This window comes from Cucumis melo, chromosome 1, assembly GCF_025177605.1.
Source record: "Cucumis melo cultivar AY chromosome 1, USDA_Cmelo_AY_1.0, whole genome shotgun sequence".
NCBI lineage: Eukaryota > Viridiplantae > Streptophyta > Magnoliopsida > Cucurbitales > Cucurbitaceae > Cucumis > Cucumis melo.
Genome location: NC_066857.1, coordinates 35,263,677 through 35,287,726, shown reverse-complemented (window position 1 = coordinate 35,287,726; position 24,050 = coordinate 35,263,677). Strand labels below are relative to the sequence as shown.

Genomic DNA, 24,050 nt, shown 5'->3' with positions numbered 1-24,050 from the left:
ATTCTTCATTTTCTCATCCTATCTTTATTTTTGGATATTCTAATTCCCTTCCAACAGTTGATTGATAGCGAATTATTTAGGGTTGAATCCTATTCGTTATATTTTACTCTTATTATGTTTTTTTACTCTTAAATCTTTATGTATTTTATTCTTTTAAGTATTCAATTCATATCTATTTGGTTTTGGGAAAATTAAAATTATGAATATTACTTTCGTTTAGATTGGTTTGTTTTATTATCTATTATTCACCGATATGTTTATAAACGAAGTTACGATTTGATAACTCAAAAATATTGTTGTTTTTAAAATTTAACTAAAGAATCGAGTGTCACCCAAAGTTTATATAATTTAATTTAAAAAAGAACAAATAGAAAATTTCGAAACATAAAACTAAAATTAAGATCACTTGTATGTTTTTCAAATTTATGTTTGTTTCCTCCCAATTTTTATTATAATTTTTACATTTTTGTAAGAAACATTTGATCCCTAGCCAAATTCTAAATACAAAATCAATGTTCGTAAAGAATTATTTTAATTTTAGTTTTCTAAGACTTAGCTTAGTTTTAGAAAACAAATAACAAAAATAAAAAACTCAAACGTTTGAAAATTAGACGAGTTCTATTTAAGAGAATTTGATATGCTTTTTACTTTAACATTTTAAAAATACTTTTAATTCATTTTCTTAAGTATCTTAGTTACAAATTTGTTGGTTCAAATATATTTAAAATCAACCATTTTAAATATATCAAATAAGTTAATTTATTTTATTATTTATCGAGAAAGAATACATATCTTAATCAATCAAATTATATTTAAATTGATTGTTTTGAAACAATTATTAATAGTAAAAGCACTTTAAAAATGCCCTAAACTCATTATAAATCACAATTTGACATAATTTTATTCAATATCTGCAAAGTAATTAATCAATTAAGCTCAATCAAACTATTTTGACCGATTCAAGCCAAGCTCATTGGACCATATCAATAATGTTGGTTCGATCTCACGCTTTATGAGCAAGCCATTCTCCACGCCTCGGTTGCAATTCACCGATCACGTATAAACCGAGACGAACCGAAACCCGGCGCCCATCGACACAAATTGGCTGACCGACGCCATTGCCTGTTCCTTTTGACGTAAAAACATTGCATGTAATAAACTTCATGACTCGATCATCCCCGGCCCAAAGCAAAAGCATGAAAGCATCGACATTGGAGAGATGGAATGGGCGGAGGGTGAGTTGGGCGAGTTCTTCTTCCATAGTTGGTTTGGGTTTTTTTGGGCTTAAGGTGTTTGATGTAATGTGGAAGAAAAATGATTTTGGAAGTTAATGAATCCTTCGACACATTCATGCCAGTCCCGGTGCGTTTCAGGACTCTATTGCATCGTTTTCATGTAAAAGAATCCAAGCAAATGCCCACCATTGCCGCTACTTCCTCAGCTTCAAAGTCGTTCTCTCCACCCACCCGCCCTCTAATCTATCTTCTGGAGACCTGCAAATCCATGGACCAGCTTCAGCAAGTCCATTGTCAAGCAATTAAAACAGGTCTCAATGCTAACCCAGTTCTGCAAAACAGAGTGATGTCCTTTTGTTGTACTGATGACTATGGTGACTTTCAATATGCACGTCACCTGTTTGATGAAATTCCTGAACCCAATTTGTTCATCTGGAACACCATGATTAGGGGCTACTCCCGGTTGGATTTTCCTCAGCTTGGAGTTTCTTTGTATCTGGAAATGTTGAGGAGAGGTGTTAAGCCTGATCGTTACACCTTTCCGTTCCTGTTCAAAGGATTTACAAGAGACATTGCATTGGAATATGGAAGACAGCTTCATGGCCATGTTTTAAAGCATGGGCTTCAGAATAATGTCTTTGTTCACACTGCTTTGGTACAAATGTATCTTTTGTGTGGCCAACTTGATACGGCTCGTGGGGTTCTCGATGTTTGTTCTAAAGCTGATGTGATTACTTGGAACATGATAATTTCTGCTTACAATAAAGTTGGTAAGTTTGAGGAATCAAGAAGACTTTTTCTTGTTATGGAGAATAAACAAGTGCTGGCCACCACGGTGACCCTTGTTTTGGTGCTGTCAGCTTGCTCCAAATTGAAGGATTTAAGAACTGGTAAGAAAGTTCATAGTTATGTGAAGAACTGCAAGGTCGAGAGCAATTTGGTTCTTGAAAATGCTCTGATTGATATGTATGCTGATTGTGGGGAAATGGATTCTGCCCTTGGGATATTCAGGAGTATGAATAACAGAGATATCATTTCTTGGACGACAATTGTATCTGGGTTTACCAACTTGGGAGAAATTGATGTTGCTCGTAACTACTTTGACAAGATGCCAGAGAAAGACTATGTTTCATGGACTGCCATGATCGATGGATATATCCGTTCTAACCGATTCAAAGAAGCATTGGAGCTGTTCCGCAATATGCAAGCAACCAATGTAAAGCCTGATGAGTTCACTATGGTCAGTGTTCTAACTGCTTGTGCACATTTAGGGGCCCTAGAGTTAGGAGAATGGATAAGGACTTACATCAACCGGAACAAGATCAACAATGACCTATTTGTTAGAAATGCTTTGATAGACATGTACTTTAAGTGTGGAGATGTTGACAAAGCAGAAAGAATATTCAGAGAGATGAGCCAGAGAGACAAGTTTACATGGACAGCCATGATAGTTGGCCTTGCAGTCAATGGCCATGGTGAGAAAGCTCTTGATATGTTTTCTAACATGCTAAAAGCTTCAATTTTACCAGATGAGATTACTTACATTGGTGTTCTTTCTGCTTGCACTCACACTGGCCTGGTAGACAAAGGTCGTAAGTATTTTCTTAGGATGACATCCCAACATGGTATTGAACCCAATATAGCACACTATGGTTGTCTGGTTGATCTTCTTGCTCGAGCGGGTCGTCTAAAAGAAGCCTATGACGTCATCAAGAACATGCCAATAAAAGCCAATTCCATTGTTTGGGGAGCTCTTCTAGCTGGTTGTAGAGTTTATAGAGAAGCCGATATGGCTGAAATGGTTGTGAAGCACATTCTTGAGTTGGAGCCCGACAATGGTGCTGTCTATGTTCTCCTGTGTAATATATATGCAGCTTGCAAAAGATGGAATGAACTGCGAGAGTTGAGACAGATGATGATGGACAAAGGAATTAAAAAAACACCCGGTTGCAGTTTGATAGAGATGAATGGCAGGGTTCATGAATTTGTAGCTGGGGATCGATCACACCCTCAAACCAAAAATATTGATGCTAAGTTGGATAAAATGACCCAAGACCTGAAACTTGCAGGATATTCACCTGATATCTCTGAAGTGTTCCTTGACGTAGCGGAAGAGGATAAAGAGAACTCAGTCTTTCGTCATAGTGAGAAGTTGGCCATTGCTTTTGGACTCATTAATTCCCCGCCTGGGGTCACAATTAGAATCACAAAGAACCTTCGAATGTGCATGGATTGTCACAATATGGCAAAGTTAGTCTCAAAGGTGTATAATAGAGAAGTAATAGTTAGAGACAGAACCAGATTCCACCATTTCAAACATGGTTTATGTTCGTGTAAAGATTACTGGTGATGGCTTGAATTCTTTTAAATGGATAGCCTCCCTCTCTAAACTCAACTCTTTCTAGCTGGTTACTGATATCTAAATCCACAAGTAACTGACGCAAGTATTTGTATTCAAGAAAAAAACACAAAATTTTGCACAATTCCACCTGCAACAGAAAGCATTCAAAATTTATTTCATTCGGTATTGACACAAATTGCTAACGTCAAATGACCAATACACTTCACTACTTCAGCCAAATTCCACAACATTGAGAATCTTGATGGGAAATTCAGATGGTTTGTTAGAGAGACTGGTATGTCATTTCAGCTACTTCCAAGTTATTTCGTTCAATAATAAGCATTGAGAATCTTTTGATCTTGTGGGGTCTGCCAAAAGCTAGCGGGGAACTATAATCTTCCTTCATGGCGCTCCAACACAATCTTATAGCTATGGAGTTGTCATGTCTGAGTTCTTGCTAACATAATATTCAAAGATTTAAACTGCATTAAACTTTCTTCTTATCCAGTTTCCAAAATCTTAAAACCTGAAAACGGACCAACTCCATAATTTTCTTCCCCTTCTTTTCAGCTTTTCTTGAAGCAGCAAGAGTTCTCTTGCTAATTTCGATGATATCTTAAGTCGGATAACTGCTGGCTTTGCTTCTGGGAGGTTAGCTTTTCTCTTATTACTTCCTTATTTTACTTTAAAGTTTAAACTATTTTTGGATGTTATTAATTTGTTACTGTCACGTCATTTATCATTCAACATTTTATAAATACGTTGGCAACCGCAAATGAAATGAGACCCCCCATAAAAATTTCATAATAAAAGTTCGTTCTTATTTCCAAATCTCATTTTAGGTCATTGAACTTTATATAAAATTCATTTTAATCTTTTATCTTTAAAATTTAGTCCTACATTGTTAGGCACAAAAGTTGAAACCGAAATTAACATAAAATATTATCTGTTCTTAGTATCTTGATAATATTCTTCCAAAATTAGCATTTAACTAAATATTTCAAATGGCCTGATGTTGATTTATTGTCTATTTCTTGTGTCAAATTGATGTCAAATTTGGAGATAAATGGCCTTGTAAATAATTCTCCAGAGTAGAATATGTTACAACTAGGTGAAGAAAAATAGACAATTATAAAAGTCCGAGTGACAAAAGAAGCCCTATACTAGAACTAAGATATTGAATGGTAATTTGTCAAGATCTGAAAAACTTCTTCTTTTTGGCAGTTCTGAAAGAAAGAAAACATGATATATTGGGACGGATTCATAACTATTCAGTTTTTTATTTTTATTTTTGAAAATAAGACTTGTTTTCTCACCATTTTCACAACTGTCTTTCTTTTTGTTAAAGAAACATTTGAATTCTTAATCAAATTCCAAAAACAAACTCAAGTTTTTATAAACTATTTTTTTTTTTTTAGTTTTCGAGAATATTTGTAAAAAAAAACTACTGTTTTTAAGCATTTAACTTCCAAGAAAAACCAAATAGTTATGATGGCCTAAAAATTTACCCAAAAAATTAACACATTCTGAAACCAAACTACCTCCAAATGCATGAATGTCAGGCTGTGATAAAATGGTTCAGAACTTCAGCGTATGCTGATGACTTCTTTTCTGCTTTAATGTCAGGATGAGAAATTAGGCTCACTGAAAAAGAAAAGCTCATCATTAATAAATAACAAAAGTTATTATGGGTCACAGATGGGACAAACCAAGCCTTGATCTTTGGGGCATTTTCAGACAAGTATCTACCTCGGTCCATTGCTGAAGAGTTTCAAAAACATAACTCAACAACAATCCAGCTCAAGTTGCTAGAAGGAGCTGGCCATATGGCCCAAGAGGACTGGTAAAACTATATCTCATTTGCATTATTGCATGTAACTTTCAAGTTTCAAAAGTTTCTTACCTCTTGGTTGACTTGTTTTTATTGGTTTTTTATTATGCTAAACAAGCACGAGAAAGGTCGTCATCGCGGCTTTGCAGTCGTTTTCCTGAAATTTTTACACGGGAAATTGTATTGCCATCTCAAGATTATTCCTGGTAATTTTATTGCGCATATAAACATAGTTATTTAGTATGCATTTACATCAGTGGTTCATCACCCATACATGAAAGATGAATTTTTCTTCCTGGTATATCTAGGAAACTAGAGGATATAATTAGGAGGAAAAATACATTCTAGGGGCGTCCATTTCAAGGGAATCTTAGGTGCCTACATTAACTTCTTTAACTCCTTTCTAATTTGTCCAATTAATTCTCTCTCTGCCAAGTTAATCTCTATACTTTTCTACAACTGCCACTATCCTTGATTTTCTCATCCATCCATTCTAAGTCGTCTTCTTTGTTGGATATTCTATTCCTTTCCAACCACAGTGAATTATTTAGGTTCCAATCCTATTTTGATTCATTAAATTTCATACTTATTATGTGTTTTACTCCTAAATCCTTATTTGTTTTATTTTGATTTTTAAGTTTTCGTTCGGTAACCATATGATTTTTTAAAATCATATAGATTTATTTGTTTTGTTCTCTATTTTTCTCTAAGATTTGAAAAAAATGGAAGTTAAAATTTGAGATATAAAAGAATAGTTTTCGAAAAGTAGTTTTTGTTCTTAAAATTTAATTCGTATTTCTCAATAAATGTGAAAACTATAGGAGAAAACAAACCTAAATTTAAAAAACAGAAACTAAAACCAAAATCATTACCAAAAGAAATCCAAAGTCTGTTATTATTTAGTTTTAGCTTATAAAGTTTTCAAAAAACTTGTTTTAGTTATTTTAGTCTATGTTGTTAATTAACACCAACCTCCGAATATTCTCTTTTTTCGTAAAATATTTCGTTTTAATTTGTTGTTTCTGAAATTTATGTTTATTGTGTCTCAACTTCTTAATCTTGATTTTCATCTTTCTTAAAAGAACACTTTGAATTCTCTAAATCAAATTCTAAATACAAAAGCAAGTTTTTGAAACACAGTCTTTGGTTTTTTAGGTTTACATTTGTACAAAGCCACATCTCATAAACAAAATAGGAAAGAAGAAAATAAAAACAAAAGTCTGATATGATTTTCTTATTTAAATAAAGGAAAAAAAAACACCATTTTCACCCTTAATTAAAACAATAGTGGACGGTAGCATCAACAACAATCAACCTTTTTTTTTTTTTGTTTGTTTGAATTGGACCAAAACCATTTTTAATAATCAAAGACTATTTTGAAGTGAGAAAATGAAACCACAAAAACATGTTTTTCTTGTGAAAAAAGGCTTCGTGTTTATTTGTTTTAATTAAATAATTAATATAATCGAAATATTTTTAAATATAGTAAAATAAACTAAAATATTTACAACGTATATTAAAATTTTGGATTCTATCAATGACTAATCTTCTATTATTGTCCATCAATATGATTGATAAAAGCTTATTAGTGTCTAGAATGTGAAATTTTGCTATATGTCGTAAAGATTTTGTCAAATTTATCATTTTTGACAATCCCCTATATGATAAGTATAAACTAAAATCTCTCTTTTTAATTGAATCACAACTAAACACGTCTCACGAAAATGTTTAGGGTTCATTCTCTTATTGTCTCGGTCGATATTATTTTGTTCTCGTTAAAAGTTCTATAAAAAAGAACAAAGTTATCCATAAATTGATAGTTTTGGTATCTTCTCTTGAGCATTTTTTTAGTTTGAAAGGATTTCTTTTTTAGCAAAAACAACTTTCGTTGAGACAAAATGAAAGAATAGGGTCATGGTTGAGTTTGGCATGATGTGGGATGTGGGAATCCCACACTCGTTATTTTGTAGGAAGGAGGGTGGCTCCAAGTCTATTAAAGGAAGTCCTCCTTTGTTTACAAATATTTCAATCTAACACACTTTGAACTTTTGTGTATCAACTAAAAACTAGACTTCCTTTTGTATTTTCTAACTTAAGAGTGAAAGAGGGTTCGGATAATCAAAAGTTTTGAAGATAGTGATTTTGTAATTGGAGATTGGAAGTGAAAATAATTGTGTGTGATTGTAATAATTTTTCACATAGTAGTACTTTTCTGGTTCGTGTTTTTTCACGAACTTGGGAGTTTTCTACTTCTTCATTTTCTGCTTATTCCTCTAGTAGAATTTTGGTATTTTGTCTCACCAAAACCCTAACTAAAAGAAGGGTTCCAACTAGGTAAAATGTTATGGATGGAATAGTTACAAAGGGTCCTTGAAATCAAACCCTAACGGTGATCCCTTTTTCTACCTTGAAAAATTCGATCATTCTTCTCCTTCAAAATTCCATTACAACTCTTTTTGTTGAGAGTAATTTTAAAATAGTTAAATCTGCTCGTTTTTTTTATATACAATCCAATATTAGTAAGCTAATTATTTCCAAACATGCACTAAAAACTCATTATAACCATAGTCTAGTATAATTTTATTCAATATTGTCAAAAGTAAGTAATCAAATAAACTCTATTGTTACCAAATTGAAGCATACACAACCAATTACCGACCATCATCTTTCTTTCATCCATTTATTTACTTGCAATGTTTTCTTCACTATTTCCAACAATGGTTCTTAATTTTTCATTAAACTAAGTTAGTCCACTTCTTATCTTCCCCTCCAAAATGCACATGTTTTCATTTCCATTTTAGGGGAGTTTAAACGTGCCCATTGCCCAACACCATTTATTTCTCAAACACTCATTTCCCCCCTACCCTATTTCATATTTTTTTCACATTTCTTTCTATTTTTTCTTCTTCTTCAAATTCGATAAAATCCGTATTTGGTTTGACTCAATTTGTAATACAAAACTCATTTCGACTTTACCGGTACTCATGATAGTTGTTTTTATTTCTTTCTATATACTAAAAGCACTTCAATCCATACACGTTATTGATTGATTTTGATCATTTAGAAGGTGTTTGACAACCAATATGTAATTGAGGTGTGTTTGAATGTGCCAACAATCGAAGATGTTTATTATTTCACATTTTTCATCTTGTTATTTGTGTTAACTTAAATTTTTTTACTTCGTTATTTGTGTCAACTCTAAAAAAATAATTACAACCAAACACCCCTTTAATAAATGTCGGTATGTTTGCAAACAATATTCAAATAAGATAGTAAGGTTGAAATTTCTAAAACAACATTCAAACATAAAATGTATTTTTTATTGAAAAATTATTGTAAATGATAAGATTGTTAAAAATATTTCCTACCAAAATGTTAGATTATATCTTGAAATTTTAAAATTTTCTTTTGATATTTTTTTTGTAAATATTTTAGTTAATTGAGAATGCCTCTTAATTTATGTTAATATTGAATATGGATTGCTTTTGATTCCAATTAATGATCGTTGCCAAAAGTAGAAAAGAAAAAAAACTATATATATAAAGAACAAAATATCATTGAGAACAAAACACTTTTATTTTTTTTAAAAAAAAGTTTAAAATATTGATGTTGATGAAAATATCGAGGCGGTTTCAATCTGACGAAAATTTTGATAAAAATATCGATTTCGATAGATATCTCCAAAAGCATTATTTAAAAATTTGAAAAAATAAATTTAAAAGTTAGAGTAAAGTATCATTATGTAATTTTTAAACAAGTTAACATATCTATTATTTATACTATATCAGTAATATTTGTATACAAGAAAAAGAGACCATATAAATATATTTTAAACTTTTACGTACCCAAAAAATTGTTTGATAGATGCTACTATATATGTATATTTTAAAAAGCGAACCGTAACAAATTAAATTTGAGTTTTATTTTAAAAAAAATTCGTGACAAATACGTAAACTAAAGTTGAGCCGTTAGAAGTACAAAGTTGACGATCGAACTCAATTAACCTACGAACGACCTAACAAATAAAAACGTATGGACTTGGAATAAATAAAAGTGCATTATTTAGTGGTAACCTACCCTTTGGTTGACTCATAGTTTCTATAATTTCAATTGATTCCTTATTTATTGTTCGTAGGAATAATTCCTAATCTCCTTCGCTAAGCTACCAAACATAACCTGAATTTTATGGCAATCTTTTCATATTTATGCACTTTAGATCCATATGGTCATTTAATTTATTAGTATTAGTGTTAGTATTTATCCATCTTGTTTTTAACAATCAAATCTTTAATCTAATGAACATTCTCCGAAAATTGCACAATAAACTACGACTTGATGTACGTACGTGTTACAAATTACATTCCTTAGTTTTTAACTTCATCGAATCAATATTCTAACGTTGTGTTCCATCATGATTACATCCTAAACTTTTAGTTTGATTAATTAGTCTCTTATAGTTTGTTAATTATAGCAAATAACTCTTTGTGTTAGTATTGATATATCCATCCATTTGCGAAATTAAACACCCTATGATGTTTTTATATATAGGGTTCATTTTTAAATGAACAAAAATATTTACATATACGGTAAATTTTACTATATATTAGCAATAAATTGTGATAGATTACTATATATACATTAACAGATTTAAATAGTAGTCTATCGATCGTTGATAAATTGTGACATTTTGCTATAGTTATAAATATAGTTAACTCACGAGTAAGAGTGAATGCAAGAGTTTAACAAACTAACAACGTCTAATAATTGTTGGATGGTTGATTTATCAAATTATATGTCGTTTTAGATGTGTAATTGGTATGCAATAAATTGATGATTAGATATGTTTGGACGAGTTATAAAATACTTTAGTATATTTTAGATGATACGTATCTTTTTACATCCGTCCAATTTAACTGTAGAAACACATGAACACAAGAAACTAATTTTTCTTTTAAATACAAATTTGGTATGCAATAAATTGTGATTAAATATGTTTGGACGAGTTATTAAATATTTGTATCTTTCGAACCGTTATACATTATGAGCGTATAAGGATACTTATTTTAAAGCAGTATAGCACTAGCTAGGTCGGCAATCTTCTCTAAACAATAATGGTATATGAAGCACAAGGCCTTTAAAACAAACCATAATTGTGTGTCCTAATTAAGTTTATATCTATATCGATAGAGACATTCCACGACCTTACTAATCTATAGTACATACTTGATTTATATACCATTGGATTTCTTTCTTTTTCCTTTTGGTTTATATAATTTCGATCATTTTAATAGTACAAAAATTAAATCAAATAGAAATTAATAGAGTACTACTCCATCACAATCTAACTAAAATCTAAAGTACTTTGATTTGACTTTGTCATACGATCAAATAATTATGGCAATGGCTACTTGGACGGTGGTCATTAACTAATAAGGAAAAGAGAAAATTAAATCAAAGTATTTACATTTTCGAAAACATCACGCCTTTTATTCAACGATTTAAAAAATTATCGTCGTAGAGTTTGTTTATTTCGTTGAGAAAATTACATTCGATTTCTAATCCTTCTTAACTGTATTTTTTTAGTTATCAAATCTGTAAGAATACGTAACTTTTAGTTCCTAATTTTAAAATTGGTAATCTATATCTTATCTTCATCCGTCACATACAATACAAACACCAACATCGTTTTCCATAGAAGAAGAAGAAGAAGAGAGGATCATATGAATTGATATGTCAATACCAAAACATTTATCTAAAATTCTAATGTAATTAGATTCCTAGTAGTACAAGTAAAAAAGAATGACTCATCAATCTTTGTTTTCCATATTAAAAACGCAACACGTACACTATAACATGCAAAACATCTTTTTACAATCATTCACTCTACCATTACACAAAATAACCCAATCCAACGAAAAAAAAAAAATTGACAATTCACAAAATTGCATTTAAAGAAAACATATTCTTTCACATTCCTAACTTCATTCAATTTCCACCTATTTCTTACGACGTACCATTGTATAACATTAATTTAGAATCGTATAGGGTATGTCGACTCTCGTCGATGAGTTATCGAAGTTGTTTACTAATTTTCTCAAACTTTTTATTTTGTATTAACATTATACCATATAAGAAATGCTAAGGTGTAAGTAAAAGAGGAGAGTGACATTGGAGAAAGAGATTGGGTGTGTGATTCCTAAAATTGGAAGAAACATTTTAATGAGCGGTCCATAATTCCTTCCGCCCAATTGGTGAGAAAATCTAGATGTTACAAAACATCCTATAAAACAAAAAATGAACGGCTGATGTTTCTCCATTGCCACGTGTCGTTCACTCAACGGTTCTTTTTCATACCCTCCTTTCAACAATTTTGTTTTTGTCTCTGTCTCTTCTTTCTTTTCCCTTCCTTCAAAAACCTCCAATCACATGTGTATCACATACGCTCTCTCAATGAAAAATTAAATTTTTTTGATTTCTTTTTCTTTTTCTTTTTTGTTTTTTGAAAAAATTTGAGCGAAATCAAGCCATCAGCGAGAAGGAGAGGCTAGTATTGCTCTCAAAATCCTAAAGATAAGAGGGTGAAACCCAAAATACGCTTTCCCTTATCCTATCTCCTTCTTCTTCTTCTTCTTCTTTTTTTTTTTTTTTTTGATTTTCAATCACTTCTCTTTTCACTCACTCACTCATACTTTCATAATACACCTTCTTTCTTTGTTTCTCTCATTACCCATTTCCTCATTTCCCCTCACGACCCCTTCTCTCTTTTCCCCTTAATCTCAGCTGAATTCACTACTCATGATTTTTGTTCATTTGGGTCACCGGGAATTTTCTTAATACACTTGAAACTTTTTTATTTTTTTTTTTATTGGTCTTTCAATCTGAAAAAAGGAGTCTAGGATATGGCTCCAAGGTCTAACAGAGGAAAGCCCAACAAAGCAAAATCTGAAAAGAAGAAGAAAGAAGAGAAAGGTTGGGTTTCTAAGTGATAATCCCTTTTTCAAATATTGTTATTTAGCCTATTTTTTTCCAATTTTAGCTTTGCGTTTTCCCTAATTTTTCTTCATTTTGCTTCCTGAACGTGTAGTGATTCCTAGTGTTGTTGACATTACTGTTCTTACTCCTTATGAATCCCAAGTTGTCCTTAAGGTTTGTATTGTCATTTGTGGCTTCTTTTTCTTCTAATTTGTTGTTCTTTTCGTTTTGTGTTTTTGTTTTTTAAGTTTATTTTAAGAGGGGTTTGTTGGGTCTTTGATTTTTGTTATAGGGTATCACCACTGATAAGATTCTGGATGTGAGGAGATTGTTGGCTCAGAATGTAGAGACATGTCACCTAACAAATTATTCTTTATCCCATGAGGTTTTCTCTCACTTTATTATTTATTGGTTAATGTGTATGTTTTCTTTATTCTTATACTCTATGGTTTTTTATTATTATTTTTTTCTTTACAGGTCAAGGGGCAGAAGTTGAGTGACAAAATGGAGATTGCTAATCTCAAACCTTGTTTGTTAAAAATGGTTGAAGGTAAGTAATGGTAGTGCTAAACTTGCATCATCATCATCGTCATTATTCATCAGCCACCATTTCAATCTTTATTGTTTCATTTGTTTTGTCTTTTAGATTAAATTAGATCAAGACTGTGACCTTTTTGCCCTTTTTGGTCATCTCTTAAAGTGGGTTTGATGTTAAAGAAGTGGCATTTTATTTAGGAGAATGAATAAGAATTTAGTAAGAACAGTGGAAAAGTTTATATGGAATCTTTACTTGGTTCTTGGTATAAAAAAGGTATCTGTCTTTTCTAACCTAAATTTGGTAACTACTGCCTTTAAAGTAAACGCCAAAACGTACAAAGAAAGAGGAAAAAGAGAAGAAAAAAAAAAGCAATTTTCTCTAATAATTTGCAAAGTACATATAAAATATATACACCTCACGCCTGGTGGAATTTTTTGCTCTTTGTTTCTGAGAAAATATGCATAGGATGATAACAACACTGCACAGAATTGGGTTATAAAAAATGTTGAAAGTTTAACTGTTTTTCGATCAGTTTTTACTTATGCATAATCTGATTGGTATTTGTGTCATTGTGTGTATATATAGAGGACTACTCCAATGAAGCTCAAGCTGTGGCCCATGTTCGGAGGCTGCTGGACATTGTGGCCTGCACCACCAGGTTCTGCAAGCCGAGGCGCGCCTCGACGCCGGAGTCTCGGGCAAAGAAGAATAGCAGAGTGCATAATCATGCCAATGTGAATTCCTCTTCTCCTGTGGACGGGGCGTCGGAAGTTCGATGTGGGTCTCCGTCTTCTCAGCCTGAGCCATCTGTCTCCGTTGTTTCCGACAACCTTGGAATGGCTGCCATTCATCCGACGCCGAAGCTCTCCGACTTCTTCGAGTTTTTCTCCCTGGCTCACATCTCCCCTCCTATTCTACGTGAGTGAGAAATTATCAAACTAGAGAATAGTTGTTGCATTGAATAAATTTTCCTTGTTTTCTAGTCTCTCAACTGCAGAAGGAAAGCGGAACAGGGATCAATGTGACAAAAGATAGGTTGCTTTTCCATTGACAAAATGTTTTTGTTCTCTGTATGCTTCCCAGAATTGAAAAGATGCAACTTGAAAGCCGCAGCAGATGAAAAGCGCGACGGAGATTACTTTGGAATGCAGGTGCTGTTATTTTGAGTGATTTGTTAAGAAAATGCTCTTGCTGAAGAACTGAACTCTCCTTGTGATGTAATTTAACTTTTGCAAATAATTGTGCAGATTAAAATATGCAATGGCAAACTAATACAAGTGACTGCCTCAGCAAAGGGATTTTATACGGCAGGAAAGCAGTTTGTACAAAGCCATTCTCTTGTGGACCTTCTTCAGCAACTAAGCAGAGGTTTTGCCAATGTGAGTTCTTCGAATTTAGCTCTATTCAATTCGATAATGCAGTTTCATCTACAAATTAATCGAAAAAGACAATGGTTTGATTCAGTTTTTTAAAACCAACACATTATGAAAAAAATGCAGGCATACGAGTCTTTGATGAAGGCGTTTCTTGAACATAATAAGGCAAGTTATATCTTTACCAAAGCTATCATTTTGTTTAAGTTTGAACTAAATGGTTATATGATGTTTTCTTATCAGTTTTTATCTTTTTGGATTTAGTTTGGTAATCTTCCATATGGATTCCGGATGAATACTTGGCTTGTTCCTCCATCTGTTATTGAGACTCCATCAGACTTGCTACCATTACCCGTAGAAGATGAAAACTGGGGTGGCAGTGGCGGCGGTCAAGGAGGAAACAATGAGCATAATCTACGGTCGTGGGCGACCGATTTTGCGGTATTGGCAAAGCTTCCTTGCAAAACTGAGGAGGAGAGAATTGTCCGAGATCGGAAAGCATTTTTACTTCACGGCCAATTTGTTGACATTGCAATACAAAAAGCTGTTTCAACAATTTCTAGTCTTATAGATTCCAACTCAACTGGAAAGGTTATAGTAAAATCACCTGGCATTGTGTACGAGGATCGAATTGGAGACTTGTCTATCGTGATAAGACGTGATTCGATCAATGCAAGTACAAATCCTGCAGTGAAACTTGACGGTTATGGATTAGATGGTGTATCTGATGAGGAAGTTGCACAAAGAAACTTGCTGAAGGGGTTGACTGCAGATGAAAATGTAGTTGTTCAGGTAAGATCTCAAGTCAGACGTAACCAAACCATATTTGACCATCACGTGTTTTTGGTTCTATTGTAAAAAAATTGAAACATTTTGAGTAAACTTTTGTAGGATACTTCCTCCTTGAGTCTTGTCATTGTTAAGCACTGTGGGTACACTGCAACGGTAAAGGTCGTCGGTAAAGTAAAGATGGGACGAGACGAGAATCAAGATGTTATAATTGATGATCAACCGGATGGAGGGGCCAATGCTCTTAACATCAACAGGTACTAATCCACCCCGCTAATAGAATTCAATTGTGATTCTTAACTCATGCTCACTTTCCACATATTAATCTACTGAACTCTTATTACAGTCTAAGGATTCATCTTCACAAAATCAGTGCTAATGCACCCGAAGAATGCTCGTCGGCTCAAACAACCTCAGATGACCTTGAATCATCCCGAGTTTTGGTTCGGAAAGTAATCAAAGAGAGCTTGTCAAAGCTAGAGGAAGAGGCAACAACCTCAAAGAAATCAATTAGATGGGAGCTTGGTTCATGTTGGCTGCAACATCTACAAAAGCAGGAAAGTGAACCAGATTCAAAGTCCAAATCCCCTGGAGAAGTCAAGGAGAGTGAACCAGCAGTCAAAGGCTTAGGAAAGCAGTTCAAGCTTTTGAAGAAGAGGGAAAAGAAGCAAACCACGGTTGAGAACGAGGAGGAAGACAAGCTTTGTACGAATGACAGGCCGAATACGAAAACCGAAACCAACGGGGAGGAAGATCTAGAGAAACTAATTTCCAAACAAGCATTGTCTCGACTTAAAGAAAGTGGAACTGGTCTTCATCTAAAGGTTTGATAGAGACTCTTTTTATCTTTCATGTTTGTTAAGAAAACCAAACTTGTCTTTTGAGTAATCTTTGAAATGAACAGACAGCAGATGAGCTAATGGTGATGGCACACAAGTACTATGATGAAATTGCATTGCCAAAGCTGGTAAAAGTTGATGCTTTCTTCTTGTATTTCATACAAATTTTATTATGAATCGTTTTTCTAAGATATGATTTCTATGTGTTGTATTTTTAGGTGACAGATTTTGGGTCACTTGAACTTTCACCTGTCGATGGCCGTACGTTAACCGATTTCATGCACTTGAGAGGACTTCGAATGTGCTCCTTGGGTCGAGTGGTGAGAATTTCTTCTTTCAAAAAATTAAGAACAAAAACTTTAGAAGACAAACCTAAAAGTTATGATAATGTTGATTAATACGGGATTTAGGTGGAGTTAGCGGAGAAGCTTCCACACATACAAGCACTATGCATTCACGAGATGGTAATTCGAGCCTTCAAGCACGTAATCAAAGCCGTAATCGCCGCCGTAGAGAACACCGCAGATCTATCCGCCGTAATAGCCTCCTCCCTGAACTTCCTCCTCGGAAGCTACGGATCAGAAGACGACGAGAACAACAACAACAACAACAACAACAACAACGTAAACGAAGACGGAGCTCTGAGACTGCAATGGCTTCGAACATTCTTAAGGAAGAGATTCGAGTGGAGATTGAGCAACGAGTTCCCACACTTGAGAAAGCTGTCGATTCTTCGAGGGATCTGTCACAAGGTAGGGCTGGAATTGGCGCCGAGAGATTTCGATTTGGAATGCCCGAATCCGTTCCGGAGAAACGACGTCGTGAGCGTGGTCCCTGTATGTAAGGTCAGAATATAATCTTGAATCGATCGATTGATCTTTATCATTGAATTCTGTGATTGATGATAGTGAATCCGTGAATGATTTTTGTTGTTTGTTGATTGTGGGTGTTGTTGTAGCATGTGGGATGTACGTCGGCGGATGGTCGGAATCTGTTGGAATCATCTAAAGTTGCTCTTGATAAAGGCAAGCTTGATGACGCTGTCAATTATGGAACCAAGGTACCTTTTTTCTTCTTCTTCTTTTTTTATAAATATTTTTAGAATTTAATTTTATTCGTGTTTAGAATTACTAAAAAAAATGTTTTCTTAAAAAATACATTTTCATTTAAATATTTTTTTTCTAAAAACTATATAAAAAAAAAAAACGTGTTTGGCAACCCTTTGTTCAAAAAGTTTTTATGTGTAGATTTGGATAGACGTTTCAGGTGGTTAGGGACAGCCATAATTAGAGGTTGATGATAGTGGTCATTGCAAGCCAAACGATGACAGTCACAAAAAAATAGTTGTTGAAAATTGGTTGCTAAGAGTCATAAAAAACAATTGATAAAAATTGACGGGTAATAGTTACCATAAAACAATTGGAAAAAAAATAAGCCAATAACGATCACAAAAAAATTGATAGGCAACCGTCACGAAAAAAACAGTGAAAGAAGGTTGGTCGAGGACAGTTGACAAAAATAGTTGTCGAAGGTTGGTTAGTGTGATAGTTGATGGCCGGATTGTTTCATACAAATTAGGGAGATTAATTATTAAATACACAAAATTTATTTTTTCTAAAAGTTGTTTTTAGGTATTTATCTTAAATTACGTTATTTTATAAATTCCATTTTTCAAAATTTATTTTAGGTGGTTGTGGAACCCATTGTTTTGTTTTCAAAACAACTTATTTTTTAATTTAATCATTTGAAAATGCAATTCAAACATACCCTAGATTCTATTAAGAATAATTAGTCTATCGATAATTCCCTCACTTTATTGAAAAGGTATTACTTCCTTTTGATAAACTATTTTAATCAACAACATTATTCAACTTAGGTTAAATCATACAAAACATTCAAAGTTTGAGGTAGGTTTCAACCATCCATTTTACCCTCAAACTTTGTATTTTGTCCAAAAAAAAAAGTAAAAAGAAAGAAAAAGCCTTTCAACTTTGAAATTTATTCTAAACAATATATAAGATCTAATGTTAAAAAATTAGAAAGCGAACGTGACCTTATCTATCTATACTTGTTAAAGATTAATCTCAAAAGATATCATTTAAACTTCAAAGTTAATGGGTTTTATGAAAAATTTCAAAGACGGGACCTTTGAGTGGCATTTCCTGTGTAGCAAAATTTTGAATTTGCATAGAAGTCTGTTGTTCTCTGCTTTGGTAAATAATGATTGAACTTATATTTGGTAAAGGCATTGGCAAAAATGATTGCTGTATGCGGTCCGTATCATCGAACCACCGCAAGTGCTTATAGTCTTCTTGCTGTAGTCCTCTATCACACTGGTGACTTTAATCAGGTAATTCAATTCAAATAATCTTATTTAGTCCAAAAATTCATTTGGGTTTTCGCTTTTAGCTGCCAAAATAGCGGTTGGAGTTTAAAAAGTGTTGGCTGGCTTTCTCTTGTTTTTTGTTAGGCAACAATATATCAACAAAAGGCTTTGGATATCAATGAAAGGGAGCTTGGGCTCGATCATCCCGACACGATGAAGAGCTACGGAGACCTTTCTGTTTTCTACTATCGTCTTCAACACATTGAATTAGCCCTCAAGTAAGTGCCAAAGCATGTTGTTATACGAAACACCAAATTTGTTGTTTTGTTTTGGGGTTAGAAAAGCATGGAGTTTTTTTTTATTATGTTCTTGTACTTGGTTTTTCTTTAGGTATGTAAATCGAGCGTTGTTCCTTCTCCATTTCACTTGTGGACTGTCTCACCCTAACACTGCTGCAACATACATCAATGTTGCAATGATGGAAGAAGGTGTGGGGAATGTTCATGTTGCTCTTAGATATTTGCATGAAGCTCTTAAGTGCAACCAAAGGTTACTTGGAGCTGATCACATACAGGTACAGACATTCTCGTTCGATTAGTCAGTCAGTTAACGTACAGCATTCATTCAACCAAGCCAATGCTAATTATTTTTCTCATGGATGGTCATTTTCACTTTGTAGACTGCTGCAAGCTACCATGCCATTGCCATTGCCCTTTCTTTAATGGAGGCATATTCCCTGAGTGTGCAACATGAACAAACAACACTCAATATACTCAAAATCAAACTTGGAGAAGAAGACCTTCGCACTCAGGTTGGAGAATTCACAATTTGTAATGAACTTAATCGTACTTGAGACTTCAAATTTGAATGGTAGCTAAGCATGATCTATTCTTGGACAGGATGCGGCTGCGTGGCTGGAATACTTTGAATCGAAAGCTTTGGAGCAGCAAGAAGCAGCACGTAATGGAACCCCAAAGCCTGATGCACTCATTTCGAGCAAAGGCCACCTTAGGTAGTGATATGGTATTCCCATATTACTTTCTTCCAAAAGACTTTTGACATTTCTCCACACCAAAACTTTTGACCTTTTGTTGCAGTGTATCAGATCTCTTGGATTACATTAGTCCTGACCAAGATCCGAAAGGGAATGATACGCAGAGGAAGCATAGACGTGCTAAGGTAAGCATGTTTTGTGTATAAGTAACATGATTTTTCTCTACTTTACAGGAATGCCATTGTGTTCAATCTATTAAAATGTTTTTGTTTCTCATGCCACATGACACTTTAATTTTGCCAGGTAGTGAGCGCAAGTGATAGAACTCATCCGGGGCATCAAAATGAAATGGCTGAGGATGAGTTGCACATTGATACTCCAAGACCAGTTACTGAGTCATCACATGATAGTGTAAAGGAAGTTAAAGTCAGCAATTTTTTACATGTAGAGCAAAAGAAAGTAGTTGAAAACATCACTGAGATTAAGACAGTGGTTAAAAGTGAAACCCTGGAAGAAACTTATTCAGATGATGGGTGGCAAGAGGCTCATTCAAAAGGGCGGTCAGGGCATGTCGTCGGAAGGAAGGTTGGTCGGAAACGCCCGGTTCTTCCGAAGCTAAATGTGCACCACCCTGAATATTCTAATGTCAGACAAAGTAATTACAAACAGGACACAAACTCTCCAGTGCAGAAGCCAGTAGCTGTTAAGACCAATCAAAGTGGATTTCCACAGATAAAGCAATCAATTCCGCTAAGATCAAGTGCCGGTGATGATTCTATCAAGCTGCAGGCAAAACTGACAGCCTCCAAGGTCAGCTCACTGTCTCCTGCTTCGGTTTCTCAAATGGCTTCAAGATCCATATCTTACAAAGAAGTAGCTTTGGCCCCTCCTGGTACTGTTCTAAGGCAACTGGTTGATACGGAGAATGTTATTGAGTTAGAAGAGAAAGTAGCTGAACCCCAGAGCTGTAATCATTCAGAAACGTCAAAAAATGATGAAACCAACAATATTTCTGGTGAAGTGGTTCAAAAGGAAGTAGCAGAACCGATTCATAATACTGCTCCTGAGCCAGAAAATCAAAGCCAAGATAGCGAAGAGATGATGTCCTGTTCATCTCCTTCGGAAAAGCCTGCAGAAACAAATGCTAGCAAGCTTTCTGCTGCAGCCGAACCGTTCAATCCCAGTGCTTCTATGACTAGTGGTTTAAACACAGCTGCAGTCACTAACATATATGATGTAAGAGCAAGCCAAGGTGCTCTAGAGCCTTTGCTTCCTCCAGCAACTTCAAGAGTCCCTTGTGGACCTCGTTCACCTCTATATTACCGAACCACCAACTCATTTCGGATGAAACACGGTTTTTTGAAATACCAAGCTCCTGTCATGGGAAGAAGTGGATTTGGAGCTGCAACAATGATGAATCCACACGCCCCTGAATTCGTCCCTCAAAGAGCTTGGCAAACAAACCACGGAGATACAAATAGCAAAGTCCACACGGAATTGAATCCTTCGCCGAAAACAAGTCTGGACGAAAACGAGAAACTGGCTGACGGATCGACTTCTACAGTCGAAAGTAAAACAAAGAAAAGCATCTCTGACTGTGAGAAGTCAGAGCTCGCAAGGCAGATTTTGTTGAGCTTCATTGTGAAATCAGTTCAGAACAACATGGATTCTGGTGCTGATGAGCCTTCATCTAAAGAGAGGTTCAAAACTTTAGAAAACTCATCAGATGCAATAGCTAACGACAGTGCCATAATCAAAATTCTATACGGGAATGAAGGACAGTTACAGAAGTCAGGCGATAACCCAAATGAGAAGGACGGCGATGTAAATAAGAATAAAGCCGGGGATGGTGAAGGATTTATAGTGGTTAAAAACAGGAGAAACAGACAGCAGTTCACAAATGGGGTGGCTGGTCTGTACAACCAGCAAATCTGTGCTTCTGTTCGTTGAGATTATTAGGCAGAAAGAAAGAAACCGATTCAAGAGTCGCTAAAGAAATGGTTATCTATGGCTGGAGTTGCTCATTCTGAGTTCAAATCTGGAGAAACAAAGGATGCAATTTTGCGCGGGAATAAAAAACAGTGCATCTGGGCAAACGAATATGAAAGGCAAGTTTCATCTTTTTTAATTTTGATTCTGCTGATTTTGTAGTTGCAACCCCACTTGTGAGCGTGCTGATAGTCTTTGCAAAAGTGCTCTTTTTTTTCCTTGTTTTTTGTCCATTATCATTGAATTTTCTTAGATCAATAAAAGGGTAAATTTAATAAGTTCAAACTTTCTCTCTGTTCCATTTTCACGTCCACCGTTAGTTTCAAACTAAAGGAAATCTCTTGAAACCCGTAAAACTTTTTCATCATCTGATCTGACCTTTGAATCACAGCCGTTGAAAGCGTTTGTACTTGAAGTGTATTTTATGTTATTTTTATTTTAAGTAAGTTGGGTACTAAGTACCAGAGGATTTAGTGGAAGCTTTAGAATGAATGCGTTTTGTTTGATAGATAATAAAGCTAGGTACTTGGTATGGTACAAATACAATGCTGGGTTCCTGAGCCGCCGCCTGACCATCACCTGTCGCCAATAAAATCAACGGCTACTGCCACTGGAATCATTAAACTTAGTATCATCTAAGAAAACATAGTTGACTAGTCATACACTATTTTGAAGTACTAAATTTCTAAATCTTATAATTTTACTTGGATACCTTACTTAAACTTTGAAAATATATCTCATACACAAACCAAACCACTCAGCCTCCCAACCTTAATTTGAATACCGGATGATTTGGTGCAACCCGTCTCCTACCCATTTTAACGAAATTTATGCTTTTTTAATTTGCCCATCCAGCTCAAAGAAATACGACCTCTCTTAGATATACAGTATATGCCAAAAAATGCAGGAATTTGAACTAATTTGAAGCATTAGGCAATTTACTTTATACCTACTATTCCATTTATTTTTTGGTTCCTAGTTTGATTTTTTTGTTAGGTATGATCAAGATTAAAATATTGATCATGCGGAGGACTACTTAGGTAAAAAGACAGGATGTATTACCACGAAATCCTATATTTTAGGATTAGTGAGAAGGTGGTTGAAAACTTCTCTCTTAATCAAGGATGTTTATGCATAACCAAAAAATGAAACTGTCTGTGTGGCCTGCACTCCGTTCCAAGAAGTCGGAGGTCAACTTTGTACTATGAATTCGTATTGAATTGTTACTAGAAGACAATAATCCTAATAGCTTTCTCATTCAATATTGTTTGAGTTTCCGGAACAGAAATTGTATAGATTCTCACTTACACAAATCACTAGTAATAATGAAATAACAATATATGATTGAATAGAGAGAGAGAGAAAGAGAGAGGTGTTTTAAGAAGAAACAGAATAATTTCTGTTATTACAATCGGAAGGAGAAGAAAGAGGAAACAATGGCAAAAGATGAGGTGGGTCGGATCCTCCCGGAGTGTTAATCGGACTCGGATGCAAATAATACCCTTTTTCCGCAATAGCTCTCTCTTCCTCTTCACACGGACTCCCGCACCCCATAAAATCCAACGTCGACACCGGCGACACCATCCCAATCCCGATTCCTCCGGCCACCGTGTATCCGGTGTTCAACTCCAACTCTAGTTTTTTGCTACTCCGCCGCCGTTCCTGCAGCCGATACGCCGCCGGTGGGTGGTTGGGTGCTCCGGTTAGCTTTTGTACGATTGATCGGAATGTTGATGGGTCAGCTTCGACGAAGGTTGTGGTGGCGGAATGGATAACGGCGGTGGCGTTAGTGGTGGCCATGGGGAAGAGTATTGTTTTGGAAAACAGAGAGAATGGGGGAAGAAGGGGAAGGAAAGATTGGGTTTTTATTGAGTGGAGGAAAGAGAATTGGGAATTTAGTGGTTGAAATTGAAAAAAAAAAAGTTTTGCTTTTTTTCAAATTATTATTTTTTGGGTCATAAGGAAGTCATTTCATTGGTGAGATGGGGGAATGATGTTGCAATGAAACTTCTTCAATGAAAGGAAAAGTAAAGATGGAAAAAGAAAAAAAGAAAAGGTTACATTACAAGTCAATGGCCCAATTAAAGGCTTTGTTTGGTTTGTCATTCCCTTTGCTTGCAAGTTGCACTTTTGAATATTGAAAATCATTCTCAATTTGCCTTTCTATGTATAACAGTAGTAACAGAAGGATTGTTCGGATGATATGTTTGCATCTCAACTGGTTTAAAACATTCTCACATATTAAGTTTAAAACAAATGTTCATAATTTTGTCAATATAGTCCGAATTCGACAATTATAACAACTATTCATTTATTTAACTTTTGAAGTAAAAGCTTCATACCTTCGTCTCATAGATTGTTGTAAACAAAAAAATCATTAATAAATTAGTTTAGTTTGTTAAAGAGATCTTTCACTACCACAAAATATCGTACTTTGGCACTTGTTATTTATCATATCATCACGCTTCTAAAACGAAAGTGAGGTTTTATTGGGATAGGAGGATGGAGGAAGAAAGATTCAAAGAATTAATGATTACGAGTGGGCATAATAATGAATGAAGAGGTAGAAAGTGGCATTGAACATTGAAAGCGTGTTGGTGGATTTGACATTTTAGGGGTTGGACTTTGCATTGAAATGGAGTTGTGATGAAAGAGTCAACGTGGGGCACATTGAATTTCCAAACAAACATAAACCAATGCCTAAATTTCAAGGCATCCTTAGGATTTTCAATTGATTTTTTCAAATAGAAAAGGAACTCTAGAACACATGCCAATTCAAATATATATTAAAATTTCCAACTTTGATTCATATATTTTGAATTT

General features: G+C 34.4%; 3 protein-coding genes across 4 annotated transcripts; 2 read left to right on the top strand and 1 right to left on the bottom strand.

The window, feature by feature from the left end:
- Positions 1-905: 905 nt before the first annotated feature.
- Positions 906-3,604, top strand: LOC103499814 (putative pentatricopeptide repeat-containing protein At3g15930). Of its 2 annotated transcripts, XM_051088761.1 has the most exons (2): positions 906-2,710; positions 2,819-3,604. In XM_051088761.1, the coding sequence occupies exons 1-2, from the start codon at positions 1,315-1,317 to the stop codon at positions 3,583-3,585; spliced, it is 2,163 nt and encodes a 720-aa protein (XP_050944718.1). In that variant the 5' UTR covers positions 906-1,314; the 3' UTR covers positions 3,586-3,604. The 2 variants fall into 2 exon arrangements, with proteins under 2 accessions (XP_050944718.1, XP_008461137.3); XM_008462915.3 differs by having other exon boundaries at positions 908-3,604.
- An 8,245-nt stretch (positions 3,605-11,849) lies between these two features.
- Positions 11,850-21,512, top strand: LOC103499815 (protein REDUCED CHLOROPLAST COVERAGE 3). Its single transcript, XM_008462916.3, has 22 exons — positions 11,850-12,376; positions 12,492-12,553; positions 12,672-12,764; positions 12,857-12,929; positions 13,503-13,835; positions 14,001-14,068; positions 14,165-14,296; positions 14,417-14,458; positions 14,555-15,082; positions 15,182-15,336; positions 15,426-15,903; positions 15,984-16,046; positions 16,137-16,238; positions 16,329-16,763; positions 16,877-16,978; positions 18,164-18,268; positions 18,389-18,522; positions 18,635-18,818; positions 18,924-19,055; positions 19,144-19,256; positions 19,342-19,423; positions 19,542-21,512. The coding sequence occupies exons 1-22, from the start codon at positions 12,307-12,309 to the stop codon at positions 21,186-21,188; spliced, it is 5,133 nt and encodes a 1,710-aa protein (XP_008461138.1). The 5' UTR covers positions 11,850-12,306; the 3' UTR covers positions 21,189-21,512.
- A 1,092-nt stretch (positions 21,513-22,604) lies between these two features.
- Positions 22,605-23,125, bottom strand: LOC103500018 (VQ motif-containing protein 11). The gene has a single exon (XM_008463200.3). It carries the CDS (start codon positions 23,025-23,027, stop codon positions 22,605-22,607), a length of 423 nt encoding a protein of 140 aa, XP_008461422.1. The 5' UTR covers positions 23,028-23,125.
- Positions 23,126-24,050: the final 925 nt, after the last annotated feature.